The sequence below is a fragment of the Sturnus vulgaris genome, chromosome 13 (assembly GCF_052056855.1).
Source record: "Sturnus vulgaris isolate bStuVul1 chromosome 13, bStuVul1.hap1, whole genome shotgun sequence".
NCBI lineage: Eukaryota > Metazoa > Chordata > Aves > Passeriformes > Sturnidae > Sturnus > Sturnus vulgaris.
Window position 1 is genome coordinate 18562411 of NC_142255.1, and position 17193 is coordinate 18579603.

Genomic DNA, 17193 nt, shown 5'->3' on the forward strand with positions numbered 1-17193 from the left:
ACTTGCAATTTAAATACTTCTAAGGATGTAAAAATGCCACAACTGCAAGTTTTACCAGTGAGATATAATAAAGCTAGTAGCTTAAATGTGTGTTGAATTGAGGTAATTTTTGAATTCCTAGAAAAATGAAAACTTGTGAGACAATTACACTGTATCTTTCAGTTGACAAAATGGGTAATCAATTACAATCTGCTGCTGCTGTTTGAGACCAAATAAAATAGAAGAGATTGCTCTTCATCTTAAACTAGTCTCACAAATTATTCAAGGCAGGGCTTAGCTGATATTTTATAGATAACTAATTTCACAGTACATAAATTTTGTCTCAAGCCAGTAGTCTCTAACTAGCCAGAAGAAAGCACTGTATCACCTTTCAACTCATGACATCACTCTCTCTCCAAAACCCTGTCAGGTACTGGTTCACCTAATAAAAGATTAAAATATAAATATTGGCTTTACTGGACCAATTCAATTTTGATATCTGGTCTTGGCTACAAGCTCTAGCTGGTACAGCAGTCTTTGGTATACTTCCATATTTTAACTCTGTATGTTACTGGTGTCAGAAATTAGGAGAAACCAGGGCGGAGAAGCAGGAAAGAGATGAGACAAATATATCATTGTTCAAAGAAATCCTACATGGGAACCTGCTGCCCATTGTCAGTGAATATCCAGTTTTACAAGCAATTCTAAAACCATGACAAATTCTAAAAGCACTGCAATATCAGTGCCTCAGTTTCCCCACCATTATCCCTGGCACAGAAATAGCTGTCCCATTAATCAACCTGAATAAAATCCTCACTGCCAGTAATGGAAGTTGGAGAAGTGTTCGTGCATTCTGGAAAATTTGCTCTCACCAAACTGTCATGAGCATTTTTTTATAGTGGAAAGAAGCTGTCCAGGGCATCAAGCAGCAAAATACCTGGCACCAGAACAGACAGGTCTCTGTTTCAGCTGTACAAATGGCTACTTAACCTTTTCTAAAAGGTGAAAGCTCCAACAGCTCCACAGATTATCTGCAATCTCACAGTAATATCAGCAACCTAAGCATGACTTTTCTGAAAGAGATGTCTGAGTTCCCAGACAAGGTAACTTTAGTTTAGGTCATCAACTTCAGCACCCTCATAAACCATTCTGTAAAATGAAATGCAACAGATAGAATTTGACACTTACACAGTCATTGCATTCTGAATAAACATCCTTTGTAACATTAGGCAGGGAACTAACCTGCAGCACAGAGGAAACCAAGTGCAGCTCAGCAGGTCAGTCACTGGGGTCTATTTCTGTCTAGGAGAGCTCCTGTTTCATGCACAAGTTGGCACATGGCAAAGCAAGAACTGCATGTTGAAGGGTTTATAACACAGCTATGGGATTGACTCAACATTACAGAAATGTTTGTAATTAATTCAATTTACAAGCCATGTATACCTGCAAACCATGCTGTAGAATTGGGGAGCAGAATTTTGAAAACTTACTACTAAAATATTGAGACTAGCAAAAACTATAAAAAGCATTAAATATTATACTATTATTTTATATTTCTCTCAAACGTCACTGTTTTCAGTCTTCTCAAAACATCTCCTTTTAGCTCTTCTGCACCTCCATGGACAAACCAGTCATAAATAAGAACTGTAAATAGCAGTTATCAGTCTTCAGCATTAATTCCAATGGAACAAGCAGCAGGTGACCTACTTTCCAGGAAATCCCAGACAACTGCACCCTGCTTAAACAGCAGTGTCCCAGAACAGAGTGGTACAGGTAGCCAATAAATGACAACGATGTGTGGAATTTCTTATAATATTCATAGAAATAGGGATGTAAGATTCTGGGTATCAGTTCAGTCCTTCTTGCACTTCTTACAGCCAGTATTTCAGAAGTTTACATACCAGTGAAAATCTCTAATTTGTTCTCATGATGCTTTACTTACACTCAAGAATTTGAAGCAAAACATGGAATGAAGCCCAACAAAAAAGGAAAATGGAAGGCTACAATGATGAGAAAATAGGAAAGCAAAAGCAAAAACAAACCTGCATTTCAAATACATTCTGGTTGCACTTTTTCAGATAAATTAGACAACAATAAAAGTTAAACACTGTAAAGCACACCAAGACTTGCTTACTTTATCCACACAGTCATCAAAGAAGGCAAGGCTGGCATCCTTGTCACTGACAAAAGAGCATTCCTCAATGAAGCGAATGAACATCTGGGTTTTGGTCATCAGGGTGTAGAACTTCTGATGGGAACGGTCCCTGCTCTTCAGGAAGCCTGCAAAGAGCAATCAGCAGCATTGTCAGAGTGCCCAGAATGGAAAAGGCCTCACCAGAACTCAGTGTAGCTTCCACTTATGTGCAAAAAGCTTCCTGCAATCTTTGCCACTATTGTGCAATTTTATCTGCACTTACAATACTAACAAGCAAATGTTCTTATTCTGTAAACAAAAGAAAATAAAAAATAATAAATTAATACACACAAAACAAGTTTATAACTTTTCACCTTGTAGTTCAAAGAGAGAACTTGCATCTGTGGCTGTTTCAGAGGGTGCCTCCGTTATTGGCCTGAGATAAGACCTGTAACCTTTTAGGATTGAAGCCATGAAACAGAGAAATGCTTCCTGGATCTCCAAATCTAACAGATGCATTTTCTTCCCAGAATTAAAATCATAATCATTCATTGCCAATTCCATGAATGCATCTTCTCTTGGTCGCTGTTGCACTGTGAACAAAACAATATTACAGTGCTTTACTTTTTTTCCCCTCAATATTGGCCAAAAATATTCTCTTACAAGATTCAGTGATTACTGAACTCCATTACATTTGAAATAGGTTAAAATATACCCAAATTCAATCAGGACATGAGACAATGGATTCAGCTTGACCTTCTGTACCTCATGTATTTGTGGATAACACCAAAAGCAGGATGCACTGGCCTGGTCAGCACAGGAGTTACTACAGAGAACCAGTGTGGACAGAGCTTTAAAAAAACCTCAAAGAAAGCTTGTTTGTAAAACCACGTGAAAATTTAGACAGGAGCTGATTAAAGAGCTTATTTTCAGGATAAACACATGGATGGGATGTAATTTTTTTTGATTGTGCCTTTCATTTCAAAAAGCAGATAATGCACATTAAAATACTGACATACACAGAAAATCACCACTTAGAGGCAAAGTGGAGCCATTAGAACACAACACAGCAAAATGCTGCTACAGACAAAATGTGGCTCTGGCAAAACCTGTATTCTTTAATGAAGTACATGTAGCAACATTTGAAAGGCATCAGAACTCCAGCTGAGACTTCACTGCTACACACAGAGTTTGGTAACATTCTAATAATGTCTCAGGAAAGTGAAAGGAAGGTTTCATTACTGTCTTTCCACATCATATAATTATAGCTAACTTTACCTCAATATCATTTTTAAGCAACCTACTCTGTAATAAGATTTAAGTTCACTACCACTCTATTTTTACATACAGAACATAAGGTTTAGAATTTTTTTCTAAAAAAGCCCTTGCAGAAAGAGATATCAAAATTGTGAAGCATCAGATAACTTTCATCACCCATCAGCTGTACACTTCTTTGTGCAGCACATGCCAATAACTTTCTGTTTCTGTACATTCTAATCAGGACACAAATTCTTGTGACCTCAATAGCCATGAATGTGTGAACAGTCTCTTTTTAAAAACTGCTTTGTTTTAATGAATTTCACTAAAACCACCCCTATCCATTTTTCTCACATCAAGGTTCAATAAACCTTGCAATATTTGAGGATTCTATCAACAATCAGTTTTTATTCAGATATCTAGTAATTGTGCTTTACATTTAAACCCCTAATGTTTATAAAACACTTGTTATTTCCAGCTTCAATTTTTGGGTGAGCTACTATTAGCTTGAGTGTCAAAGTTATTCCAATTTCAGTTATGAAGACATCAGTGAACTTTGTGCAGACTTTGAAGATGAATTAAAAAAAAAAAAAAGTCTTTATTAGGTCCTGGTCTACTCTTTGCTTTGCTTTCCTATTCTCCTCTCATAGAAACTCTGCTCTTTTTTTTTTTTGTATGAGGCTAACATTTACAGGAATAGGATATCTATTAAGTACTGCCTTAATATTTATGGGAAGTCTCCTCTGTCCCAAAAGTCCCCACATAGTTTCTAATCTCTTGATTTAGAGCACAAATTTTCCCATTCTGTAAAAATAAATGTTTAGTGGAACTGATAACTTTGGAACATAATTAATTAGCTACATTTATCAGTTTTTGTGGCACACTGTGCCCAGTGTAAAGCTTACTATGCACTTTCCCACTCACATTCTGCAAGCTGCTGATATAAAGTATTTAACGTGTTCATCAGATTTTTACAAGGTTTCTTTGGTAAGATCTTCCATGCAATAGCTTTCTTGTCTCCAGTTCTGCAAAGAAAAAAAAAAAAAAGCACACACTGGAATGTGTTCACAGGGTGTTCCATCCCACCAGAGAAAGAGGTTTCACTCAATTAAAACTGGACTGAGAAGGATTGCAAACCAACTAACAAAGTCAAATTTGATTTACTGCTTGGAGATCTGATCAGAGCCATCCAACCAATGCCCCATATTTCAGTGTGATGATTACACTCCACACTCTTCAGCACTGAAATCAATCCAGTTACAGCTCACCAGAGATGGATTAATGGTATTAAACACCTGTTACTGCACCAGCAACCACCACTCATGCCACGTTCTGAGCTCTAATTACTTAAACTGGCATGGACAGAAAGAAATTGAAAGAAAAAGTAAAATACCCCTCCAAGTTTTGCCAAAAAGCCAGGTTTTGCTTTTGAAAATAGGAAGCAGAATAAAATTAACAGAAGAAAAAAAACCTGTTGATTAAAACTTACTGAGAAATTGTGTTGGTATCCAGATCAACACAGCTGACATCAGGTGGGGGGTCATAGAGATCAAAGTATCTGGAATCAATTCCCACAATGAAGGGGCACGGGGCACTCAGCACATCTGCCAGTGCCAAGGGACACAGAGGAATATATGGGCAAGGCCAGTGGAAAGGAAATATCATCTTGGAAAATGTGCAGAGACAAAACCACAGGTTAGACACGTGCAATACAGCCTATGCAAGAATAAACCACACTATGCTAACTTCAAAATTATTTAACATGGCAGATTGTTAGAACTGAGAATCTAGATGTAGATTATGAATTAAAAACTGCATTGATTTCTCTAATGTTCAATTTGTAGGAAAAGTCTTCAGAATCACAGATTGCACATAGCAGAGGCAGCAAACAATGCTTAGTGATGACAGACAGGGAGAATCATGCATTTAAAATTCCATAGGAATAGATACAGTGCTAGTTGGGAAAATCAGAAACTTATTATCTTAAAAGCACCATGATGATCAAACACTAATTTACAATATTTACACAAAGGATTAACAGCAATTTATCTTCTATCTTCATAGGATATCATTACAACAGGAATTTTTCTCTCTAGTGATCTTTAACTCTTATTTTCAAGTAACCTTTAAGTTTAACAGCACTAATACTAAAACTAGATTTTATCTCAGAAGCATTCTCTCAGTCTTTTCACAGGTGTATGACTAAAAGCTGGTACTTACAGAGACCAATGCCTCTGTCACACTCGTGAGGACAGAAGGTCGCAATGAGTGGATGAGGATTTTATGTTCTGTCACAGCAAACACCAGCAGAGTTACTGCATTTTCAGGTCCTAAATTCTGAAGTAGTGTAGAAAACTTGCCACCACTGTTAGAGGACATAAACACACCGGTGAGTTACAAAGGACAGTAAAAAAAAAGAAATGTTCAATAATAAAATAAATGGAAATCTGCAAATCTTTCTTTTAGAGACGATTGCTTGGTAGAATACTTGGCACACTTCACTGTCCAGTGAGGAATGGCCATTTCCCAACAATAACCATGATTCCTCGAGGCTTGACTCAGTCTGGACTATTTTCAGCACACAGGCATGACAATTTCTCTTTTTGAGAAGCAATTTACAGGGAGACAACATGTGTTTCTTTAATCAGTCTCCTGCACTGAGACATGGAAGTCAAGACACTAATAGAACTCCTTCAACTCCCTTCCAAACAAAAAACTATCTTGGGAGCCCAGGGATCAACTCTAGAAAGGGGATTTAATAATCTATAGCCTTTCTCAAGAACCACTAAAATGATTTTAACCCCCTCAAATACATTGTTAATTAAGTGTGTATCCTTGTCAGGGTGCAGGTCTAATCACATGAATAAACTTCAGCTCCACCAGCTTCCAAAGACACCAAACAAGGTGAATTAATTTACACAACTGCAGCTCAAAATACCAAATCTTTTCCATAACACAAATCAGAATACATCTCACAATTAACAAGATACTGCTACTTGCCTCAGTGGGAGTGGTGATGATACAGGCTGGCTAAGAATCAGGTTATCATGTGGAGACAGCTGGAAAAAGATTTTAAAATACAATATTTTTATTCTGAACTTTGGAAATATTAGAAATTAGACAACTATGACAAAAAACAGTTTAAAATAACTCACATTAAGCTCAATCTTGTATACCCCAGTTGTGTATCACTCATAAGTGCTGTGCAATGATCAGGATCTTTTAGCAAAAACTGGGCAAGGCATGATCTTCCTTTCTTGGCCAGAACTGAATACATTGCATATTCATAAAGAAGACTTTAAACTAGCTAATGCTGCAAAAATTTGAATATATTAACTGCTGAAAAATGAAGTCTTCTGTACTTTAAGGGCTGTGAGAACCTATAGTTCATACACAGCTTTCAGGAGCTAGGGGGAATTCTTTCTGGATTTAGGGTTAAAGAGAGGGATAAAAATTCATAAAGGGGAGAGATGGCAGGTCATAATGTAAAGCCATATCTTCTTCAGAAGACATATGAGAATTAGGACCTTGGCTGCTAGAAACTGCTCAGCTCTGATAGAATCCTTAAAATTTGCATTAGTTGAAGATGCAAGGAGATCCTATTAAATCTCATTTCTTTCTTACAGTGACATGGCACCAAATCATTCACATATTCAGCATGAATAGGAAGACTCAGGTAAGTACAAGAATAACAATAGACAATCAGTTTATCAGAGCCCAGCTGATGTTTTCAGCCATGGTAAATCCAGGGTAACAAGACAGCAGCTGCCTAAATCCTGCCTGCATTTTCTGTTGTATAAAAGCAGTAATAACTCAGCCACAGCAACTTGTACAACTGAGCTGCAAGTTCAGACTGCTTTTAGTGACATTTCAGGTTTGAATGTGTTTCACCTTAGACCCACTGCAGGTGACCAGGTAATAGAAGCCAGAAAATAAGACTGATGACTTAGAAACACAGTCACCTAATGCAGTGCCTGGAGACCCACCAAACACAGGGAATTAAGGAGAGGGCAAAGCTGTTTTTCCCTGCATGTCTCACATCCCACTTCCCTGACAAATGTGGATGGCCACACCACAGGCTGGATTTGTCAAGTAAGTCACCTTGAGACCACCAGCACCATTAGCTTGTTCAGTGGAACAATTCACAGGACTCATTTTTACAGCCCGAGGCAAATCTTCATAAACCACCCTCTGAAGCATCAGCCTGATATCCTCTGACTTCTGTGCTCCAGCAAAAGCACGGGAACACAATCAAGCATCTATTCAAGGGGCACATCTCCCTCAGGCAGATTATTACCCCCAGTCCCCAGGGGACAAACATTACTCCACATGCTCTTCAAGTTTGCAGGTTGTGATACATCAGCACAGCAACCTCTGTGCAAGGAGGGGATGTAGGGGACAGAGCCCAGGAGATCCCAGGTCAGAAGGAAGCCATCAACACTGGCAGCTGGCAAACAGGAACATTCCAGAGTATTTTACTAATGGCTATCATTTCTTTGAGATTGAAGAGTTTAATTGCTTAGCAAAAGACTACCACATTTTCCATTAATAGGCTTCAGAGAGAAATGGAATTCTGAAAGCTTGCCATTTTCAATGCAGGCATTTCCCATACTAATTTTGAGGAAAAGTCTAAGGTACAATCACTTGTGATTTTATTCAGTGCAGTTTCAAACACAGCTTAAGTCCCTGGAAACAGCTGGAAGGAAGAATTTATTCACAGATCTCAATTACCACTGCCTACTGTAAAAGCAATGTTTTCTCCATCTGTAATATCAGCTCCTAAAGCTGTATTAATTTAATGCACAAAACATTTTGAAAATTAGGTATAACAGACAATTTTCATATCACTTATATCTTATCTTCAGACTTTGTTCCAGAATATAAACCCATACACATTTTGACAGAATTCCCTCAAATTTCAGACTAAAAACGTTAAATGCTTTTCTCTGAACTCAATTACTATCTCTGTAAATAAGTGTTTAGTGTTTCCTAGCACAAATATTTTACTGAATATGAATAAGAAAAACCCCAAAACAAGAAGTAAAAATACTGTGTTTTGAAATGAACTTTAAAAACATAAGAAAAGGGACAGAAGTGCCAGATACAGTTTCAGTATAACTGTTCTCTAATCCCTTTTCAATAACAGCAATAAATATCACTCCTTTACTAAAGAGGATCTTCAATATTCAGTACATGCTATAAAGACATAACCAGGATTGTATTTGCTCTGAAAGACTTCACTACCATATGGGCTACACAATTAAGGCTCAGAACTGCACAGGGCCCTCCATATTTTATGTTATACAAGCAATAACATAGAATAGCATAATTTTGTAACTATTTCATAAAAGCCACGATTGGTAGAATACTATGCCTGCAACAGGGTTCTCTTTTCTCTGCAATAAAAATTTTAACATGTCTTTACTTCTTTCTCCTCTTTAGGCAGAAATAAAAAGATTTAGTAACACTTCAGAAGTCCTTGAGACCACGATTTTTCCTCTCCTACCAACAGTGACAGGGCTGAAATTTCAAAGAGCAGGTAGCAACTCCTGGAATTATTTCACTCACACAGTCCTGCAGGTAGCACAGAGCAAGGGCCACTTTGATAAAGGGGCTGTTACTGGGTGTGGCTCACTGAGAGCACAAAGCCCTTTGGGAAGAGAGGCAATCACGGATATACAATTCACATCTGGTTTTAGTTTTATTTATTTATTTTACACTCAGCCTTTATACAGTAGCAAGAAGAAAACAGTTCAAAAGCCATTGCGAAAGTCAGACCACATGCTGACTTGGAGTAGTTTCTCATTAATTTCTATAAAGTCTGAAAAAAAAAATATCTCTAAGCTCACTAAACAGCTTCTTGTAATCACTTACTGAAGTCATTAACTAAACTGGAAACAGAATTTTTACAGATTTCTCACATTATGTGTATGAATTTAGGAAAAAGAAATCCTGAACAAAAATAATTTGAGCACAAAAGTTACATTTCCCATTTATTAACCTGCTTTACCTTCACCTTAGACACAGTTATTAAAGAAAATTACACTTACCTGCACAAGAATTCTTGGCCTCTGAGGGGATGGAAAAGGTACTTTATGCATGAAATGGGAAATGTGTCTACAGGAAAAGAAAAATACTGATTTAGTAAAAATTAAGCTTAAACTACTTCACCTCAAGACAAAATTTTTGACGTTAAGAAATTATTATAAAATTTATAAAAATTGCATGTAGCTATTCAGAAAACAGAGCAAAAAATCTCAGCACCTAAACCCTATTGGAACATTCTGACCTTGAAAACCTATTTTTCTACTGCTCACAAGAAAATGGGAGGGCAGATTCCGTTTCAGAATACAAATTCTGTCTGTGAGATTGAAAATTACAAGGAGACTTTTTTTTCAGTTGTAAAGTAGAAATATTGATATTTGAACATCACAATCCCATTTTAAAATCCTGCTTCTGACAGGGTTTGAAATAGCACTGAACCTCAGAGACTAGGAGTGGTTACTTGTAAAAAAATGTTCATGGCTGAGTATCAAGGAGAATCATTAAGCTCATCCATTTTCTTCAGTTCTAAATACAAAATGTTACATAAAATTGATGATGAAAAAGCTTTAAAGTTTTATTCACATACTACAAATACAGAAAAATGTTTTTAGAATTGGACAAAGTTCTCAGTTTCATGAATTGATTAAACTTACACAAGGTCTAGAAGTACAATTCTACACACAGACACTTTCACTTAAAAAAAGCTACATGGGGTCAGTAAAAACCCATGGAAACAGGCATTCCATCCTAAACTCCACCTGATGGCACACACTTTGCCAGATTTCTACAAATGTTACCAGTATTATGACACAGGCAGCTACATTTGGAAGAAATTCAGACAAATCCACAAATAAGCATTGATGTGGCTTTTATTTTATTACCAGTGTATGAAGATAGTGGCCAAAGTATGGAACATGTCCCACAACAAGGGAAATGACTGAAAATGTTGAGATGTGTGCATGGCACAGACAAACCTTTATCATCATTAAAACAGCCAAAGGAGGTAGGCTGGATGCTACATTAGAATCCTATATTTAAATTATCCAAAGTAAACTGACTAGTTTATAAATCAGAGAAATGAGAATAAATCCATAAAATCCAAATTGATAAAGCATTTCTCATATCTAATTATTTTATTCATTACCAAAAGTTAAAGCACCAAACCCCTGAGCTTAAAAACAAAACAAATACATTTACACATATATGTTTTTATCATTGGAAGTTTACATTATCAGAATCTTCAAACAAGTTCAGTGATGGGAAAGGTAATAATGAAGGGGATAAGCAATCACAAGAAACACTTAATCCACAAAGTACCCTGAAAGTTAATATTTAAGTTGAAGCAGAAAAAACTGATGTGTAATAAAATAGAAAAGCAAGTAGTGTATTTGACATCTGCTGCATTAAAAGATTACATTATCCTTGAAATGTTACATGGTACTGCCTATCAGTTACAGGTATTGACCATTTCTTGGTGTAAGGATTTCCTCTGCATTTTATAATGTGGAATCCTTTATTTGAGAAAGAAATGAAGTTTATTTATCACAAATAGAAGATAATTACTAGTACAAAATATTCAATCTGCTTTATCATCTCTCATTACACTACAAATAGGCATTTGAAAAAATGCAAATCTACTCATTTAATTCTCCTAACTGGACGTGTGCAAGATTAAGAAAGGATTTATAATCTTGCTCTTTCTAATCACTATGGCTAAAGGGTGCAAAGCTAATTAAAACAGCTTTCAGAGACCTTTGCAGGCACTTAAATCACAAATAAAAATCTAGACTTTTTCAGGAATTAGGGAAAGATATGTCCAAAGGAGAAAAGTGCAGCCATTATATTTAACGTTTGATGAGCAAAGTAAAAAGGATATTACAAGAAATTTAGAACAAAAAAAAAAAACAAACCCTCTCATCAACTGAAATTACTGTTATGAATTTTGGAAATTACTTACTTCTCAATGGGGAGGACATGTGGCCCAGAAATGGAGTAACGATACAGAAAGGTAAGAAACTTCTTGAAAGCATCAAAGAAAGGCCAGTGAGAGAGCAGACAGATGCATTTATTGGTCTGCACTGTCCTGTCTTTGCCCTCGACAGCAGCTGCTAACCCCAGCTGAGATTTTTGTTTCTCTGTGAGGTTCTCTTCAGGATACAGTTCATAAAACTGAATAGCAGCACCATAGACCTGCAAACACATCGTGGGTGTGAAGTCAGTAATTCTGCCTCCATCTTCAAAGCAATCTAAGAAATCCCAAACACACAGAAAATCGAGTCTGTGCCACTGCTTGAAAAGATACATTAATGCATCATCTTTTGAAGCAATCCATTCTGGAATATTCTTATGGCTGTGAAAATCCAGACTGTCTATTATTTATTTAAAACATTTAATGTCATATGAGAAAGATGAATTTACAAAACAATTTATTTGTGAGAAAAATAATGATTATAAAGAGTACAACTGCAGTTAACTGCTCCTCCAATTGCTTTTAAAGCTATTTTAGGAATCCCTTATACACAACTCAAAGCCATATCCCCTGACATCCAATTTACTTTTTAGAACAAGTATGTGCATGCAAGGTCGTTTCCATGCTTGCAATAAAAAATAGCATTACTTGCATGTATATGCAGCCCAATTTTATAGTTCTCCAGTTTCCCAGACTAACAGGAAAGCAGAGGAGCCCAGGTTTATGATCAACTGAAACTACTGCAAGTCACTCTTCAAAGCAGTCTTGGAATCAAACCCAAAAGAATAGATGCAAGCTCATCTATGAAAAAATTAATTATCATCACCCTGGAACAGATAAACAACCGATTTTTTTTCAATTAAATTAATAACTTTATGATTTTAAAATACCTTTTCTGCAGAAGCTCCAGTTAGTACAAATGTAGAAAAAACCGGGAGAGGGTATTTACTGTTAGATGGCCAACATTCAATCGTTGCACCCATAGGGAGACAAAAAAGAGGCACAGATTCTGGTAATGGGAATGATTCATAATCTTCTTCAGGATATCTGCATATTAAACCTATAAATAGAATGAGCAAAGAGGCAGTTATAGAAAAGCCAGCAGAAACAGGTTTGTAATAGCTCATTTCACAAAATAATTGCCAGAAAATTCACATATGAGCACACTAACTCCAGAAGATGAGTGAAGGTGTAAATAATCAGGCACAGGCAATAGCTGCAAGGGGCAGATGCTCCCATGGCCTAAGGAGAAATCACCTGACTAAAGCAATACACTGAAATCCTACTTTCCATTCTAGAAACTATTAATATCTGATTTATCTTTTCCTGTTTTCAGCCTGCATGCATCTCACCTATTATTATATAATAGTTCACATTCATCACGAGTATGAGCAAAGATTTAAAATCTAGTTTAAAAAAAAGGTAATGTGAATAATTGAGAAATAAGACTGATGTTTTCAACTATGACACCAATTAATTCTGGCCAACAAATGTTCCCTGAAAAATATATTAGATATTAGATAAAAGATAAAAGATATTAAGATAGTTTTTTAATAGCAATAGAATCAAATCAATTATGCTGATCCACCTCAGCTGAGGACTCAGCTCTGGAGCTGTCAGGCCAATGTGTTTAGACTTATTTTAAACACAGCTGTAAAACATGAAGATCTGAAGCAGAGGCTTTTAGCACACAGGTCCTCAGTTACATCAGAGGCTGGAGCAATCCATCCTGTCTGACTGCCAGCCCAGGGGACTCCACACTGAGAACAGAGGCTGCATGAAAGGATTTAGGATTTCTCTGTGTTAGACAGCACAATCACTGTGTACTTCTCTAACATAAAGGGGAATATTAACAAGTAATAACAACTTCTAACCAAAAAGGGCAGTGGATCCCATCATACCAAGAATCAAAATTTTGTGCAAGCTACCACCAGATGTGGAGCCTTCTAAAATTTTTATTTGTTTACAAATGTACTGTCCACCTTTTAGTATGTCCTGAACTCCTGTTTACAGAGAGCAGCTCTACAAGGGATGTAAGTGGATTAAAGCTTAAGTGTGAATCATGCTCATGACTTGTATGCCAAACAAAATCAGGGATAAAAAAAAAACCCCAACAACAAATGCAAAGCCAACACGTTTCATCAGTCATAGCAAATCTAATTCTGTCTTATAAATAAAACAATAAAATAAAGATGATACACGATCCAAAAATACTCAAAGAGCTCAGTGCCAACGGTGCTCGAGGCAGGGTAGAAGTCTGCAGGGTTCTTCAAAATGTTTCTTAAAGAAAGTCATCATGAAAATGCCTCAATTTCTGGGGTATTTTCTCCTCCATATACACACACATCCTTAAGAGACAGTTACCAGTAAAACAAAAAGAGGTGGGAGAAACCCAGGTTTGTAAAAACCTATCAAAACACAGCTGAGCTTCCCAATTAAACACAAATTTTAAAACAGCAAGCCTTTAAAAAAGGCCTCTCTTCTGACATGATTTTAAAAGAACTCTTTAGGGGAAAGATTCCTTTTTGGATAATGGCAAGAGAGTGTCAATTTTTTAGTACAAAATGTATTACATTACAAATGAGCCTGGACATCCTGAATTGAAGATAAAAAAAGCTACACAGTAGTTACATACCAGCTTTGTATGATATGGTGTTGGTTTTTGCCACAGACTTTTTATAACATAAATATACTGCTGAGCCCCACTGTAAAATAAAAGAAGTTATTGGATTAAATGATGAAGTGCAACAAATGAACACAGAGTATAATTAATAATAATGTTGATTAAGTATTTAAATTCTCAATTTCTGGTCATGAGAATAAAGAACAGGGAAAGCCATGGAACAGAAAAGAGCAGCACCCATAGGTGGAACACAGAACTTTTACAGAAGGGAGAAAGGTGTAAAAACTTCCATAAAACAGCACTCCCATAACCCAGTCAATATGGGAACTAGCAGAACTGAAAAATCCATTGGTTCATGCCTACAGGCATTTACTTAAAAACAAGCACAAATCAATTCCCATGATCTTTTTTACATGATCCCTCTTGCAGAGCAGTCAGCATCCTCCTCAGCACACTGACTTCTGAGAACCCTGCAAGAGTCAGCACATGAGGCTGCAGATTTAACCAGGAAACACTTAAATACTCAGTCTGCAAATCAAAGTGCTGGGAAATCTGTGTATTTTAGCAGGTCAGGCTTTGGAACCATATTAAACATTTAAATGTGCTTATAGTCAACAGTTTCCAACATCACTCACATACAACTTTCTTTAAATAAGAAGTTTGTGAAACTACTGAAGAGGAAAACATTTATAAAATAGCATTCTAGGTAAAGGGAGGAGTTGGAAAACAAAACAGAAGCTGGTTGCTAGATATGGAATTCCCACAACAGTAAAAGCAGTGTCAGAAACAGCCACATCTGTAAAACCTCCAGTTACACACAGGTACACAACAGGACCAATCCAAAGATGCTGGAGTCAGCCTTAAAAAAACCCAAACATTTGCTCTAAGGCTTCCAGAAAGACTTTGCTCCAAGTAGGAACAAAGGAATGCAATCCTCCAACTCTTCCAATATTTGATTTATCTTTGGTGACCTCTTAGGAAGATTTCTCACCAGGTACTCCAAGAGCTGCCACAAGTACTCCACAAACATCACATCAATGAGCACCAAGCGTTCAAAGCCCAGCTTTTAAACCTTACCATGCTGTTATTGAGATTCTTGTCCACCTTGCAGAAGGTGTGTGGAGGAGTCTCTCCTTTGCTGGGGATGATGATGCAGATGTCTGTGACAGCCAGGGTGTTCTGGCTCATGTTCTCGGAGGCCCTGCGGTAGGTGATGTAAACCCGCTGGGATGAGGCGCTGCCGCTGATGTTGGCGAGCCGCCCGTACGGGGTGCTCTGAATGATTTCACAGCCTTGCTTTACTCTTTCTTTCCCATCATATAAAACCCTAGTTAAAAGGAGATGGAAAAAAGGTACATTTTGGATACATTCTGAGTTTTAATCACAGCTCTGGTCTCATCTCTGAGCAAAACGTTTTTACCGACAAGTTCAGGTCACGTTATCTCCAACTGTATTCTAACAGAAAAGCTTCATGATGAAACTACACTGATTTTCCTCGTATATAATTGCTTTTAAGCATTTTGTTTACTACAAAATAGTGTTATTTGCAGTTCTATTAAAGATTCATTTCTTGATCCTAAGAATGTCATATAATTTATCTCTTTCCAATCTGTATTAAATAGGTTAAGCATCTTATCCCAATCCAAACATATACATTAAAAATTATAAATGGCTTTGAAAACTCCAAAATGGGAAGGATTAAACTCATCATTAAAATCCACTCAGCATGCATTTTCCGTTTCATAGTGAGTTACAGTACGCTCGAGTCAACAAATATCTTCCTGTTTAGAGTTTTGCCTTGTATTTAAAAAGTATGGCATTTCCATAACCCTGCCTTATCTGTTCCTTAGTTAACTAAAACTGAAAATCACCCACTGGAGCAGGGAAAGCACTCACCCCAAATCAGTAAGTGGAGGTTTATCCCTCCCTCGCCGATAACAAAGGTACATCTGCGGTCCCACCAGGCTGCCGTTGTTGAGATCTGCAGACAGGCCCGAGGGAGTGACATCTATGCATTTATAGCCCTGAGGAACCTCCTCCCCCAGGGTTTTATTAAGGACTGTCACATCTGTGATGGGTTCTTTAGGTTTGGCGATTTTATGGCAGGCATCGTTGAAGTGGATCTCCTCCTCCAGTGGCTTTGAGATATCCGTCAGTCCTGCGACAACGAAGTAATCAGCAACACGGGCCCCTTTGTCTTCCATCTTCCATCACAAGGTGCTACAGCTTCTAAGAAAGAAATACAGGTCAGAAATGAGAAAATTATGGTTAGTTTTAATAAATAAAGTCATAGCCTGCAAATAAATAAAATGCTTTCCCTGCTCTCACATGGAACATTGAGAAATGGGCTATAAATGTTTTTCCAAGTCACCCATGTGTGCTGGAATCTTGCTAGAGTAGCTTCAGGAAGTTTACTGTCATCAAGTTCCAGACTTTTTAAACCAGACAAGCTATTTAAGACTCTCTTTTGTTGAAATAATTTTGTTTGGGTGCAAAATTTTATTGCAAAAGAAACTGTTACCACACAGGAGTTTCAAGAGCCTGCTGACATTCCAAAACTGAACAATCAGAATTTAAAACAGTTGGAATGATTGGTACAAGACCTCAGTTTTCATGTAGCTTTTATTCCCCTTGCTTTATCTCCCCTTATTTCTGGCTCTAGGTAGCAAGTATTAAGCCTTATCAAACTTCATGCCATCATGATTCTTGGATTTGACCAAGATTTTTGTTAAAATGCAATAAATTTAGACATTTCTTACTGGTAATTTGGAAAATTATGCCTCAATTTGATAATGTGCATTTAATCAAATAGTTCTAAGCTGGCCTCAGATTTCCAGCACCAGCCCCTGCTCAAGCAGGAGAAATGTCAGGCTGTGCCTGGTCACCTCTACCAACAGCACAAGAGAGGCAATTCCCTCTTCTTGCTCTTATTTTGTAGCTTGGTTGTGTTTTGCTGGACTGGCTTGAGACGCTTCTAAAGTTGCAAGGAAATGAGTACAGGTTTTTATTTTATGCTTATTTACATTGTTCTAGAAAATGCCAAGAAGAAACCCCAAATTATCTAACTTTTATTTTCCTATATGGCTAATAGGCATTATGGGACACTTTAGCAAACATGATTAGTGGCAAGCAATCATCCATATATAGGAGAGCAAAAGTCTGAAAGTAACTTCAGCTTGTGTTTGA

The 17193-nt window shown here is 37.0% G+C and overlaps 1 protein-coding gene across 5 annotated transcripts in view; it reads right to left on the reverse strand.

Annotated features, from left to right (window-relative positions):
- DENND4A (DENN domain containing 4A) overlaps window positions 1-17193 on the reverse strand; it is a 48760-nt gene that overhangs the window by 19306 nt on the left and 12261 nt on the right. For all 5 annotated transcript variants that reach the window (XM_088172692.1, XM_088172690.1, XM_014874583.2 and 2 more), the window contains 12 exons: window positions 15904-16236; window positions 15085-15334; window positions 14020-14089; window positions 12275-12444; window positions 11373-11605; window positions 9421-9487; window positions 6371-6429; window positions 5591-5735; window positions 4860-5035; window positions 4295-4395; window positions 2488-2706; window positions 2114-2259 (listed from right to left, as the gene is read on the reverse strand). In XM_088172692.1, the coding sequence (XP_088028818.1) occupies window positions 2114-2259; window positions 2488-2706; window positions 4295-4395; window positions 4860-5035; window positions 5591-5735; window positions 6371-6429; window positions 9421-9487; window positions 11373-11605; window positions 12275-12444; window positions 14020-14089; window positions 15085-15334; window positions 15904-16211 (1944 nt within the window). In that variant the 5' untranslated portion in view covers window positions 16212-16236. The remainder of the gene's footprint in view (window positions 1-2113; window positions 2260-2487; window positions 2707-4294; window positions 4396-4859; window positions 5036-5590; window positions 5736-6370; window positions 6430-9420; window positions 9488-11372; window positions 11606-12274; window positions 12445-14019; window positions 14090-15084; window positions 15335-15903; window positions 16237-17193) is intronic.